Here is a 14,540-nt window from a genome sequence, read left to right as displayed (position 1 = left end):
CCTGTGTGTATTCAATAAATTAGCTTCCCTTCCCCTGCAGGGGAGGTGAAAAGGTTGCGTGAAGACTGTGCCTGAAACCTCCAGTTCTCAATCAGACGCACCTCTGGGCAGAGATAGGGAAACCTAATTAAAAAAAGAATTTTATAAACGAAAAGTTAACATTCCAGAAAGGGACGATGGCGGTTAAAGCCTTCAGGGATGTGCCTGAGCGCTGAGAAGGGGGAGCCGTCAAGGTTAACCATCTTCCAGACAATTGCGACAGAGCATCTTATTGTTACAATGCATTCATACAAACAAAAAGGACTATACACCTATTTCATACTCGTGCTTTGTTACTGTTAATGCTATTCACTGGGTATGATGGGCCCTCATCATTTTTATTTGTATACAGATGCCATGAGAATAATAAAGATTATTTTATATGACAGCTATTAATTCAAGATAAATGTAAGCCAATTATATGTGTGCAATACTGAACAGAATACGTTTATGTATATTTAGCACAAATAAATGAAAATGTAAGTCAAAAACAATCCTCAAGTATTGTGACCTGCTTATATGATGTATACACCAATCAGCCATAATATTATGACCACCTGCCTAATATTGTGTAGGTCCCCCTTATGCCGCCAAAACAGCCCTGACACATCGAGGCACGGACTCCACTAGACCTCTGAAGGTGTGCTGTGGTATCTGGTACCAAGATGTTACCAGCAGATCCTTTAAGTCCTGTAAGTTGCGAGGTGGGGTCTCCATGGATCGGACTTGTTTGTCCAGCACATCCCACGGATGCTCGATTGGATTGAGATCTGGGGAATTTGGAGGCCAAATCAACACCTTGAACTCGTGATTCATCAGAGCTGACAGAGGAATCAATATGACTGGTCTCAGGGCCTCCATTATTCTAATGAAGAGAAAAGAAAATAACACTTAAAACTGAAATGAGTCTCTAAGTAAATAAGTACATGACTATAGAAGGTTCTAGGACCTTTATAGTTATCTCTCTTTCCACTGATTGCCCAACTCCCCTATCGGTGTCAGAGGTGCCGTTTTCATCCTCACTGCCATGGTCAGTGTGCTTGTCATCATCGTCAGACTTATCATCAGACCAGGCCACCTTCTTCCATTTCTCCGTGGTCCAGTTCTGATGCTCACGTGCCCATTGTAGGCGCTTTCGGCAGTGGACAGGGGTCAGCATGGGCACCCTGACTGGTCTGCGGCTACGCAGCCCCATACGCAACAAACTGCGATGCACTGTGTGTTCTGACACCTTTCTATCAGAACCAGCATTCACTTTTTCAGCAATTTGAGCTACAGTACCTCGTCTGTTGGATCGGACCACGCGGGCCAGCCTTCGCTCCCTACGTGCATCAATGAGCCTTGGCCGCCCATGACCCTGTCGCCGGTTCACCGCTTTTCCTTCCTTGTACACTTTTGATAGGTACTGACCACTGCAGACCGGGAACACCCCACAAGAGCTGCAGTTTTGGAGATGCTCTGACCCAGTCGTCTAGCCATCATAATTTGGCCCGTGTCAAAGTCGCTCAGATCCTTACGCTGCCCATTTTTCCTGCTTCTAACACATCAACTTTGAGGACAAAATGTTCACTTGCTGCCTAATATATCCCACCCACTGACAGGTGCCATGATAATGAGATTATCAGTGTTATTCACTTCACCTGTCAGTGGTCATAATGTTATGGCTGATTGGTGTATATGACCTTATATATTCTATAGTTCAAATTGTATAGCTTTTTGTATTTCTGTAAACTATAGCATTCTATTTGTCTTCAAATTCAGCAGAATCTTGAGGTTTGAGGTTTATTTATTTGTATGTATAATAAAACAACTTGCAGTGTGATGGCCAATCAAGAAGGCCCAAGTCAGTGGTAAGTCATTGTGCTTTACATTTTGCTTTGATTTGTGGAGATCAGGGCCATCATCAAGGAAACTATACTGCCATTTGAACCAGGTTAATATTGTGCATCAGGAATGGCAGTCGCTCACGTTTGTGCAGCCAACATCACCATTCAGACTTTAAAGAATCTTGGAAGTCACGCTACTTTAATGACATAACTTCTACTTTTTAATTAATTGAATTGTGGTATAAATGTCAGACAATTGATTAAGGTCAATTTTTGTACTCGTGTTTGGGTAATTTAATCAATAATATCCTTGCGAGATTTAAATGAACATGAATACACTTTATACAAAATGAATTAAATATTTTGCTGGGAATTCCTTTTAGAATTATTGGAAATCAATCTTTTTTTAGCTCTTGATGTATATTATTCCTCTACAGAAGAATTAATGTTCTTGATAAATGAAGGGGAATTAATAAGGAGTTTGTCTATTAAAAGCACTGGAGGCCTGGCAGCTGTTCACACTTAAATCTCCAGTGTAGTGTGTTCCTGGAAAGGGTTTTACTCGGAAGGAACTGATGGGCCAGCTAATTTGAAATTGATATTACATTTTAAATCTACATATACATTCAAATAAGTATTTTGTTTCGTATACATTCTTTGTTGCTTTTCAGTTTCAAAAGCAAAATATTTTAAACAACTATTTCAGATATGAAAAGTTAATTATTTATTAAAAAGCTATATATACTGAGTATCATGCAGCCATGAATGAATTGATTGTTACAGTGTGTATTATTTGCATAGTGCACATAGGATATTCATGAAAAACTGTCTATGATTTGAATACGCTGTTTGTAACCATTACTGTAAGATGTGGAACCAGCTGAGAATCAAACCTAATTTCACTGATGTGGTTGGCTGACAGTTTAATAGTTCCTGACCTGGAAAACAGTGATTTGATTCGTAAAATCAGCCACTTCAATGTCCTTTCTGAATGGAATTGTATATTTAATAGTCTGTCTCCATTTACACTTTAATGTGAACCACTAGTGTGTGACTGTAAGAAATCTAATTTTGTGTATTGGCATTTGCACAATTGTGAAATGACTGACTCATGATTAGGGATTAAAAAAATAGACCAATACAAACAAATGGAAAGGAAATTAATCAAAATAGGGGGTTCTTTCAGGAAATGGTATTGGTGAGACTATTGCTGCTACAATGCATCTTAAGTAAACTGTAATCAAGGCAAACAATAAATACACATTGTAAGACCATTGTGCTGAAATAAACACTTGCTTACTGCACACAAAAATATATATTTATGTCTTATGCTTATGTTAAATCAGGAACAGCTATAAATTCTCCACTTTGAACACTTTTATATATAATTTAATGGTTGTATAACTACCCTGATAAACCATGCACTTGGAAAATCCCCAGGGAAAAAGTAGCTCTCTTTCATTGTGTAGTAATGCTGTGATTAAGTATTGTCCTCCTCTGTTGGTCATATCAGGTTTATAGCCCTGTAATCCTTCCCTTTCTCTGGGTTACTAATGGAGAACCCTGTAAAGGATTTGAGTTTATTCCAGCTCTTGACTCCTAGTCTTCCCTGGCAGGGTCCACAGAGTCAACATGCATCCGCTGTTGGACAGTTTTAGGTGTGAGACTATCTGGTTTCTAAATGTTTCACTTCTCTGTTTCTTTCGACTTGCTTTTAAAATCTGTGAAAGCCACTCACTGGGCATTTTCTTACTTCAATCTGATATATGGTTATTGTAAAGGTATGTAGTCGAGTGGTGTAGAAGGAGGCAGAGCAAGATAAAGTGCAAGAAGGCGGAGGTTTATTGAGGCGCTGACAGGTTGAAGGAGAAAAAATACAGCAACAAAAATAAAATGAGGACAACATCACTACTGTTATGTCTCTTCATTATTTAACCATATACTACCAATCAAATGAACAGGAATCATTAGCAGAATTTGATATATGTATGCATTGCTCACATCTGTGTGCTACTAAGACTAGGCATACCCAGCTATACCCCTAGATTGAGGACTAACACTAATTATCATTTTTGACTAAAAGCTCCGCCCATGTGTGAATCCATTGCTTACATGGAACTAAAAAACAAAACCACTATAATCTACACACCTCTAGATTCAATACACACAATGGCATAGGATTGATTTAAACTGAATCTAACTGTGTAATCATAACAGCCATAGACCTCCAAGTTGCACAGATTTACAGCTCAAGTCAGATGCCACCCAAGTACGTGCACTGCGCATGCGCATTTTCAGATCAACACAGCGTCGGCGTCAGCGGGCTCTTTGAACTGGTGGCTACAGTAGCCAAGCGGCGCTGTTTGAATCACTTCCCCATTCATTAGCGGATAAAAACTACATTATTCTGCTCCTGTCATTCAAAAGGACATTGTGCACCTTATCCTGCCAAAGGGCACAAACAGTGACCGTGTTTAACCCGTTATTGTGTTTCATGACGGCCAGACGCGAACAGACGCCAGACAAGATCACCTCTTCACACAGGTTAGTGCAGCTCATTAAGACCTTGCTTTATTTCTTTGTATTGCTTTTCTTGCGTGGTTTTTGTGTTATTATTTGAACCGCAAGTGTGGTACAATATGCACATAAACATGGCATACACAGTCATCACAGTCATCAAGATAGACAACAGCTTCTGCCAGAAGTGTTGGAAGGAAACTGCTGGGATGTGAGTCTTTCTTAGAGCTACAGTGACATATGGTGCCCACAGTGCCACTCCACTCAGTGACTTTTGCAGCAGCCGTCACCCGGAGATGTAGCATCAACTGGGGGACACTCGGTGGGCAACATATGTGGCCCCCTATGGTGCCAGAGGGAGCATTCAGTGTCGACTTAATCCGGGGGCTCCCAGGGGATGGGCTAAAGCTCCCAGCCTCTGTCTTTGCCCAATTCCTTTAATTAAGCATATCAGTGTGAAAGCTCTTCCCAGGTGATCGCATTTTCCAAACTGACAACCAGAGCCTAGACTGACATTTGGTAAGACTGAGGCCTCAGCAAAGATCAATCCTTGTTCACGACTGAGGATTTTGAAAAGAAATGCATTTTTCTTGGACACACACTTTCAAGAGGGAATGGAAGTGTTGAGGGCTGTAGGTGGCAAAATGCTCTGGTTCTGTCACCATAAACCGCATTAAAAAAATAAGCTAAATTAGGAGAATAAAAAAAGAATCTACCTAGTATATCTAGAAATCTAAACCTTCATCTAGTAATCTGCCTATGAAAATGCCACTCAGGTCATATTATAAAGCGTGATTCTGTCAGGAATGGCAGCATGTTGTGACACAATGCTAATCCTAACCTGCATGTTTAGCACTCAGAGCGATTGCATGTGGTCTTGTATGCAGCAGTTACATTTGATTTGCTTTCCTGGCTCAGTGAGAGGTCGGCCCTTTCGAGGTATTCATTTTAGTAACAAGTATTTTGTTAAACCGAGGCAGTTAAGACCACATGATGTTATGTATGTATGCAGAAGCCAAATGTGACTGAACCTGGGTAGTAAACCGCAAAAATAAATCCAGGTTTTTATCAACACGTACCTGTCATTGTAAGCAACGTATTAATATGATGCTGTGGCTCTGAGGCACGTTCTCCATTCGCCCACTCTCCACTCCTGCATCTATGTTTCTAATACGTTCAACTGGGGGGCTGATGAGCCAATGGACGCCAATTTCTATTTCTGTGAGAATGGTGCTCGGGGGGTCATTCCAGGGCGTCCGTTCAGGCAGAGGGACTTAAATAACAAATCAATCGAGACCAGCATTGTGATGAAGCACGGCCGAAGAGCATGGTGTCCTGGTTTGTAGTTGTGGTGCTGGAAACCCTTCACGGAAGGCAGGGATAACAAAACGCGAAACAAATAAAGCATCCCCTCAGGAATAGCTCTTGAGAAGTGGAGCCCTCGGGGGCTCTCAACGAAGGAACACTAATTAATAATAAATCAGGCGTAAAGGTTTTTACACACATTTGTAGAAAGAATGAGGGATTTGGTTAGTATCTAATTACTATTTGATGTGGCCATATGTTCATTTTTGGGTTCTGTTCTTTCTGTTGGAACGTAAGTGAAATGAACACTTCAGAACTGTATTGTAAGGAGAGGATTGGGTTCATCTTGATTAAAGTTCCTCCGACGCCCTCTTCAACGGCTGTATAAGCACCACCTCAAGTCTTCAGAGCACAAGAATCAATTCAGATCTGCGTCAGGGTGGAAACGTACTTTAATTTTGACTGAAGCTTAATTTTTCTTCTTGGCTCAAAGCGTTTTTATCTACAAGCACCAAATCCAATGCATAGTGTCCAAGACTCTGGGCGTGGGCGTGAGATCCCATGAGTGGTGTTTAGATGGCCTGTTTAACTGCATTAATTAGTTACTGCAACAGTGCACACACAATCTCCTAAGGATACAGACCTTGATTTCTGTCCTGCAGTTTCATAAGAAAAGGCCGGCACACACACATACAGGCAATTAATCAAAGTAACACATCATCACAGCTTCCTGCAAATGACTTGGTCTAGTCTATATAAATCACGCCAGTAAATATATCTCATAAAAATCTCTTATTGATATTGTGTTGTATTAGAAGGATAACTTTATCAACTATTCCCAATCATATATACTTTTTTAAATGCGTACATTTATTGTATTTCTGCAGGAATGGGAAGCGTCACCGAGACTTTCTGTTGCACATTTTGTAAAAGACTGTGTTTGTCTTAAGTATGTTCCTACTCTCTTCAGTCACCACAAAGAGAGCTCCCAATTCCCCTTCAACACGGGCCAACTCTTACATCACTGCATTCTTTAGCTATTCACCACTCCAGTATTGGAGCTGAATTGATCTGGACAGAAATTAGGTTTAAGCAGATCTCTGCCTTTCATGCCAGGGATAGGAAGAGACAAAACCAAACCAGACAAAACAAAGCAATAAAAATAAAAGAAAAAGAGACGGTAGTGTTTTACTTCTCTCTCCTCCTTTCTTGTCATTTGATTACACCACACCGCGCAGATCGCTCACACAAGTGTAAATGCGCTGTTTTTGTCTCGCTGTGAGGAACACCCCTCTGTGTAAAGCATCACCAGCGTGGATCTAATCGATTTGAATCAGACCTGCTAATGTGCACAGTCACGCATTTCCACGTTAGAAATGCATGCAGAACACAATGATGCCTTCCCACATTTGGGTGCACAGAAGACACAGGATAGCAAGTAGAAGGGATTTAATATATTCAGAAGGGGGTCAAATTAGCCTCTGTTGGTATTTAGTGTGGATGAGCGGTGGGTGTAGGAGAGGAGAGCAGTTTTCGCTCACAAGTGCTGCCCTCGCAGTTTGTCTGTGAATCCAGACAATTGTAGCCAGGGTCTGTTTTACCTCCTTCACTGTCTCAGCAGTGTTTCTCTGGTGATGTATCATTAAGTATCTTCCATTAAAGAATGATTAAGCGATCATTGATGGCAATTTGGCAGTAATAATATTAAGAATATTGATTTGTCAAATGTATAATTTAGTTGTGTGCTTTGATAATAATCATAATGGTGATTCGGGGGCCTTTGTTTTAAGCCGAATGGTGGTGCTTGAATATATCTGCACAAGTGACAAGGCAGGGAGAGTCATCCATCTTGATTCCCAGAGGCAGTGTGTAAAGTGTGAGCAGGTGGCTTCAAAGGGGAGGCAGCAGCAGGAGAAGGGGCTGACACTCTCTGTTATGAGCTTCAGTATCTCAAAACCAGGAATTATTTTTTGTGACTTCAGTGAGTTTCATGTTCACAGAGTTTTTTCTTTTAGATCTTAGTTTTATGTAATATCTCAGCCTCAGTATGAATTGTGAATGAGCCCAGTTGTCATGTCAGCACCTGCTGTGATGAGTAGAACACAAACTTACCTGAGTTTTCTTAGTACTGTATTTATAAATCCTAAATGCATCACAACTAAACTCACAACTTTTCAGTAGTAGACCATGAACTCTGGCTTGTGTCACCCTGACATTCACACACACAAGAATTTCATTTAAGTAAATGGATTTTTAACCAGAAAAAGATATTTAAAAGTGTGCATTATGTTACATTATTTTCAGTCGATTGTTGGCTTCAGTGGTTGTACTGAGTGGTGCCATTATATGCAGGTACTTCTTCTGTGTGTATGGAAACTGCTCACCTAAATTATAGTAACTTAAATGGATATTGTGTACATAGGCACTCCCAGGGTTTATTGTACTGCAAGATCGCAAAATTGGAATTGCAAAAAGCATTTTAAGAAGCCAATCTGGAACAAATTGCCACTAAATATATGAAAATGAATTAAATTAATGCAAATCTGCCTTGGCAGAATCAAAGAGTGGAGAACACTACACACGGATTGCCTTTTACTCGGCAGAAAAAGGCAATCCACTGTTTATCGAACATATAACAGTGTTTAAATATAAGGATTTTTTTTTTATAAAGAATTGCTTTAAACACTGTCCATTTTATGTGAAGATTATACTTTAAATATATGTATATACTCATTGATTTGCAATTGATTTGCATAATTTTGTTTGTTTCTTGTTTTAACACAGATGAAAGCAGTATTTGAAATAGGCACTATTGAAAGCAATTATCTTTATATGTAATATATACATATTTATATATTATATAATATATACATTTAAAAATCACTTACACTAGGATTTAAAACTGTATATATTTTTAGTAATGTTTTGTAAATATACCTAACAAATATTTGGATCAGTAATTGAAGGATTTCAGTGTTAATGTCTGAAAGCTGCAATGCTTTAAACAGTGTATAGCCTACTTCTCTTTCTATGCACAAGCAGAGAGCAGCGCAATGACAGAGATTGAAGCATATTGGATGTTTGTGTCACTGTCTACATTTGCACCTCCTTCTTTCTGGTGTTTCTGTGTCCTACCATTGTAACTGTGAAGTCAGTGGAGCAGCCCCCCTCCCCATAGTATTGTCTTTTCAGAAACCCCCCAAAAGAGACATGACTGGAATGAAGCCTGGCTGTACTGCCTGGGTTACATTCAAATCATGCCGTGCCAGGGCTGCTCCCTTTCTTTGCACTTGCATTGACTGGCCCTGAAGTGTTGAGGGTGTAGAATACATAAACACACATCCACGTATATATTGTGTGTGTATGTGTGTGTTTGTGCTTGTATGTATATATCAGAGAAACTAAGGCAGAGAGCTTAAAGCAGATCCAGGACTGTGATCATTATTTTACACACACACACCCCTTTCTTTTTTATAGTTTAAATGCCTCTTGAAACGTCTATTTTACTTTCTAGTTTAATCAGCTATTCTACCATAGACCTCTGTCATTTTGGCACTAATGTTATGGATGAGTTCACATTCTTTCAAGGGCAGTGTGAAAGCTTTCCACAGCCAAAATGTCTTTCACCAGCTGTGAAGTCCTGGCTGTGAATGCAAAACACTTTGTGTGTGTGTGTGTGTGTGTGTGTGTGTTTGAGTGACAGCACAGCAGCAGAGGTTAGAAGGGGGAGGGCTTTGTTGCACACATACTATCACTTCTCCTTTTTACACCCTCCAAAATTCTGATACTTTCATAAGAATTAAATTGGTCTGTAATTAACACACACACATTTGTGCATACAAGCTGGATATAATTAGTGAAATGTACAGTTTATTTATGTCTGCATGTTGTCACCACAAAGGTTTGAACAAGCCATCAACTGATAAAATGTTCTTCATAGTCGACACCATATATTTCAATATACAATTCACAATTGTGAGTGCCAAACTATAGACCCAAACATTGGAAAATGCTAATTATATGTTTGATTAAGTTTTCGTGCAATGTACAGTACATTAATTGAGATAGATTATGTGATATACAGTGATAAAGTACTGAGTGCAGAAATAAACATTAGTGAATAAATCGTGACAGAGGAAAATAATGTGTATTTGCTGTTTTTTTATATAAGAAAGTCCTAGAAATTAGTAGTTAGCTGAATAGCATTGTTTCTTGGTTATATACGTTTCTAGACTGTTCTTTTATCCTTTGCTCAGTTTGTTGTCATTAGTCTGCATGTGACTGTATGTGTGTATTTTTAATATTATTAGTATTATTTTTCTGTTCAGGCAATCAATAGCTCCTCCCACAGTTCTTGTGCTACACATAGCAAACTTCCAACAGTGATTCTTCCTGACACATGCTTTTTTAATGGATTTGATGGATCATTATTGATTTAAAATAAATTTGGTCAGATTTGATTGGTCATGCATGATACTCTTAGTCCCCTATGGAATTGTATGCTCCAGTATGACATGGTACATCGGTGTACCAAATTATAAACATTGTAAAACAAAATATGGTCAAGTGTAGGGTAAAATGCTTACATGGTAACACTTTGGTGAAGTATAGTGTACTATGGTCAAATTAAGCTCAACTGTATTATGGTGTACCATGCTACAAACATAGTAAAGAAATGTGTGAAGTATAGAGTGGTATGATAAAACCACATTCAAATACTGAGCTAAAATGAAACGCTGTATTAAAAATCGGTTTACAAATCCATAGTAGCCAGCACAGTCTGTATTGACGTGAAAATTCACCAATACCAATGAATAAATAATAATAATAATAATAATAATAATAATAATAAGAATAGTGATAAGAATAATTAGAACGCTCGCATCCCTCGCCCGTGCCGTTGCCTAGGCGCCGGGGACGTTCGACGTTCGGGTGCCCGCGCGTGATTGGCCAGGGGTCGGTGCGCGCGCCTCTCCGCCACTCTCCGGCACCGTTTGCTCTGCGAGAGGAGGGCGACGGGAGCGCAGGGCTGCGTCTGGTGCAACATCCTCGCCGTTTCCAATGAATTATCAGCACATTCCTGCGTCTGCCAGCTGACAAACTGCACCAGCGCCTCGCCGAGAGAAATCGGGATTTGTATTCGCCGTCTGTGCGTGTCGGAGGTAAATCGGAGCCCCGTTATCGCCGTTGACTTTGCCTTCATGCCGTGGAGGGAGAGGGAGAGAGGCAGAGGCAGAGGGGGATTGATTGGGCGCTGCAGACATCTCGCTCCCTCTTGGTCGCTGTCTGTGGTCCTGAAATTGCTAATGGCTCTTGCTTCACTGTGCAAATAGCAGCCTGCCATTTGTTGTAGGAAAACAATCCGTGCAATGCAGTTGTTCTAGGGAGAGGATCTGTCCACTGCGTCGCGCATATCCGTATACAAAGCGCATATGGGTGCAAATCTCAGGAAGCACGTATATCTGCTAGGAAATGCAGAAATAAGCAGCCTGCTGCATGTAAAATGTAAGCATTCAGATGTATGATGCACAAGAATGCTTTGACACGGTTGCAACGTGTCAGGTTATTCGTGGTGTAAAATGTGCACCCAAAACAAGGCTTTTCAGGATTAATAGCACGTCTTATTTCGCATGTTCAGATCTCTCCCTGAACGGGTATTCATTTTAAAGACCATATTTTGTGTTTGGTTTCTGCAAAAGTCGAAATGGCAGGATTTTAGTTATCACATACTAATAGATCGATGCAGGAGGTGTATTAAAAAATAAAACACGTTAATAGAAATACAAGAATATATAATAATAGTAACCTATTCATAAGTTCTTGTAAAACAGGTGTTTTAGTGGGAGCTTATTTTGTAGCAGTATTCATTGGTTAGTACAACAATATTACTTATTATTGAAATTATTGAAATTATTATTATTTACTTACTTATTTTCTGCACATACTGTCCTGAGATTTCCTCAGGAGGCGGTCAAGTGTCAATCCTATTAGAGAGCAGTCTGTCCACCATTTACTTCGTCCAGAGTAAAAAGTGACGGAGTTACCTTGTTTGGCCACTGCAGCCTGACTGTAGATCTTTTCACTGGTTTCTCTGTGTCGTTCACTTCTCCCAGCAGCAATTGTGCAGATCGTGGCTGCTGGTCACATTGGGTCATGGCGCAGGCAAATAACTATGGGCAAAGCAGCAACGGAGTGGCGGACGAATCCCCCAACATGCTCGTCTATAGAAAGGTAAGGCAAGCTGTGCTTCATTTGTGGACAAAGTGTTCTGCAGCATCAGATGATGAGTGTTATTATTTAACAAAAACAGGACAGGAGGGGATGTGTCGTTTCTTGACACCCTTTGGTGTTTACATTAATTCTTCCAAATGTTGAAATATGAATGCACACTGGCTGTTAGCTCTTCTTCAACCTTCGCCAAAAAGAAAATAACAAACAAAAACAGAAAACAGCGTTGCATGCAGGTTGTGCATCCGTGAGAGTGATGGTAATAGGTTTGACATCTTTTGTATACTGCATTCTTGTATTGGATTTAAGACAAGAGGTCATTTATTAATAATAATAATAATAATAATAATAATAATATTATTATTATTATTATTATTATTATTATTATTATTATTATTATGCCTGTCCAAATGCCTAAAGTGAAAATGATTGTTCTACCGATGTGCCCCATGTGTGCGACCTAGGGTGTGCAGTTACATTTGGGTGTCATTTATTTGGGTGAACTGCCAGGGTGATTCAGCGACAACTTTACTGTAAGAACTGATGAGATACTACATTTGGAACATTCAGCCTAAAAGTGATCAAATTAATGACCAAGGCGTTGACTCTCGTTCTTGTTGCTACGTTTGTATTCTGTTACATGATATTATTGTTAAGATTATCTCCCCTGCCTCTTATTTACATCCCCATTGCTATTTTAAAACACTTAAGTATCTTGGGTATTCTCACATTGCTAATGAAAAGACATTTCTGTTTCACTCTGTTACCTTAAGAACAGAAGCGCTTGTTCGGTGGATTTTGATTACACTAAAGTAAGCTGCAGTGGTTAAAGTCCAGGGAGGCCTGGGGCATCTTCTCTCCCCCATTTCAGAAAATCTCTCTAGAGCCCCCTGGCAATGTGGAGAAATTGATCAAGGGGGCCTGAAACAATATAGCAGAATAATTGAAAGTATATGGAGGGACCACAGTGAATGAGCACAGGGAGTCGGTTATCTGTTATTGAATCCCCTTTCTCTCGTGATGCTATCTGTTCACCCACCCCCCGAGAGGAAACCAGGGACGCTTAGCATTTCTCGCCCAAAATATTTCACCCCATTCCTCAATATTTCAACTTTAACCATTAAATTATTAGGAGAAATTAAGACTGGGATGCCTCATTTAGACCCGTTTAGCACAATAGATAATGGATGTGTCCACCTTTCAGTTGAATTGTAGAGTGTTTATTTTCCATTGGAGTCCAGACTTGAGAGACCTGTGTAGTTGTGAGAAGGCTGAGTTTAAATCACATGTTTTATTCATCCCTCATCCCCAATCTTCCTGGGCTCTTGTTCAGAAGCTCTACTAAAATGTGTTCACCTGTGAAGTTGTTAATCTTTCCTGTGTAACGTGGTAGAATGGATGTTTATATATAACTGTCTTTGAAATCTTGACATTAGTTCCCAACACCTTATATAGAAAAACCTTAAGTTCATTATTCATTTGGTGAATACCTTTTTATTATGTCTATGGGGGGGGGGGGAGCAGTCCATGATCCTGGTGCTGAATTATGTTTATACAGTAACTCAGTTGTTGTCATAGTTATGAAGACATACCGTGGTGTTTTTTTAGCAGCATCTGAAACGTGCTTTCACACCTCTACAGACTGGCTGTGGGTGCTTTTAAATTAATGTGCAAAAGAACACCTTCTGGATTTCTTTACCAAGAGTCCCACATTATCCGAGCTCATGAATGTCAAGATACAGAGAGATTCTTGGTGTACATGAAACTGGAATACACAATTGATCATCGCCCATCTTTAGTTGTCGTAATCTCCGAGATACAGTAGGTTAATGATGTCATCAACAACACTTTGAGGCACAAATATTGTGAATTAATTGGAATGATGGTATTTTTTCTGACTGTGTGACTGAAAGCAATAAGGTACAACATTTTTGACATATGTTAATTTGTGTGATCTGCCACAATATTAGTTTTTTCCTTGACAGATATATATATATATGTCTGAGATAATGGTGGTGCTTGTCATACTACCGAAATTGAGGTCAAATGGTGTCTGTGTGCGATGCTTTCACACTGCTGGTGCCATGTTTCAATGATTTTTATGTAGAAATGCCTCTTGGCTCTTTATTTGAAGATTAACCAGAATACAGGATTGTTTTAAAATTCTTTATATGATAATGAAATTATTCATCTTCATACACCAAAGGTAATACTTTTAAAATTGTACAAAGTCTTCCAGGTAATATGAGCAAGGTAACACAACATGAATCCAATCTTTAAATGCTCTGTCTCAATATATTGAATGTCATATATTTCATTCATTGCAATGTTTGCATTGTTACCATAATTGTTTTTTTTCTCCTTGTAATGAAATAATTAGACAAAAAATCTACTGGTGCATATGCAATTAAACAAAGGGGACAATTGTGTTTCTTCCAATCTCAGAGTGATGTCTATCATGCAAAATGCAAAGTTAAATAGCAAATTACATTCAGATAATTGAAAAAGTGGCAGATGGCTATCTGTAATTGTGATGAGGCCCACATTCAGACTGTATGGTTAGATGTTGAGAATTGTGTGCAGTTGCTTGCCTAAATCTAATTACTTCCAACTCCAATCTGCTAT

The 14,540-nt window shown here is 39.4% G+C and overlaps 1 protein-coding gene across 6 annotated transcripts in view; it reads left to right on the top strand.

Annotated features, from left to right (window-relative positions):
- Positions 1-4,174: 4,174 nt before the first annotated feature.
- The window catches only part of LOC136719095 (regulator of G-protein signaling 7), a 74,641-nt gene continuing 64,275 nt past the window's right edge, over positions 4,175-14,540 (top strand). For 4 of the 6 annotated variants that reach the window (XM_066696926.1, XM_066696927.1, XM_066696928.1 and 1 more), the window contains exons 1-2: positions 4,175-4,409; positions 11,801-11,918. In XM_066696926.1, coding sequence (XP_066553023.1) covers positions 4,360-4,409; positions 11,801-11,918 — 168 coding nt within the window. In that variant the 5' untranslated portion in view covers positions 4,175-4,359. Of the gene's footprint in view, positions 4,410-10,685; positions 10,850-11,800; positions 11,919-14,540 lie in introns of those variants that run through there. The other 2 variants (XM_066696930.1, XM_066696929.1) reach the window with 2 other exon arrangements.

Source organism: Amia ocellicauda, chromosome 23 (assembly GCF_036373705.1).
Source record: "Amia ocellicauda isolate fAmiCal2 chromosome 23, fAmiCal2.hap1, whole genome shotgun sequence".
Taxonomy (NCBI): Eukaryota; Metazoa; Chordata; class Actinopteri; order Amiiformes; family Amiidae; genus Amia; species Amia ocellicauda.
This window is presented reverse-complemented; position numbering and strand designations above follow the sequence as displayed.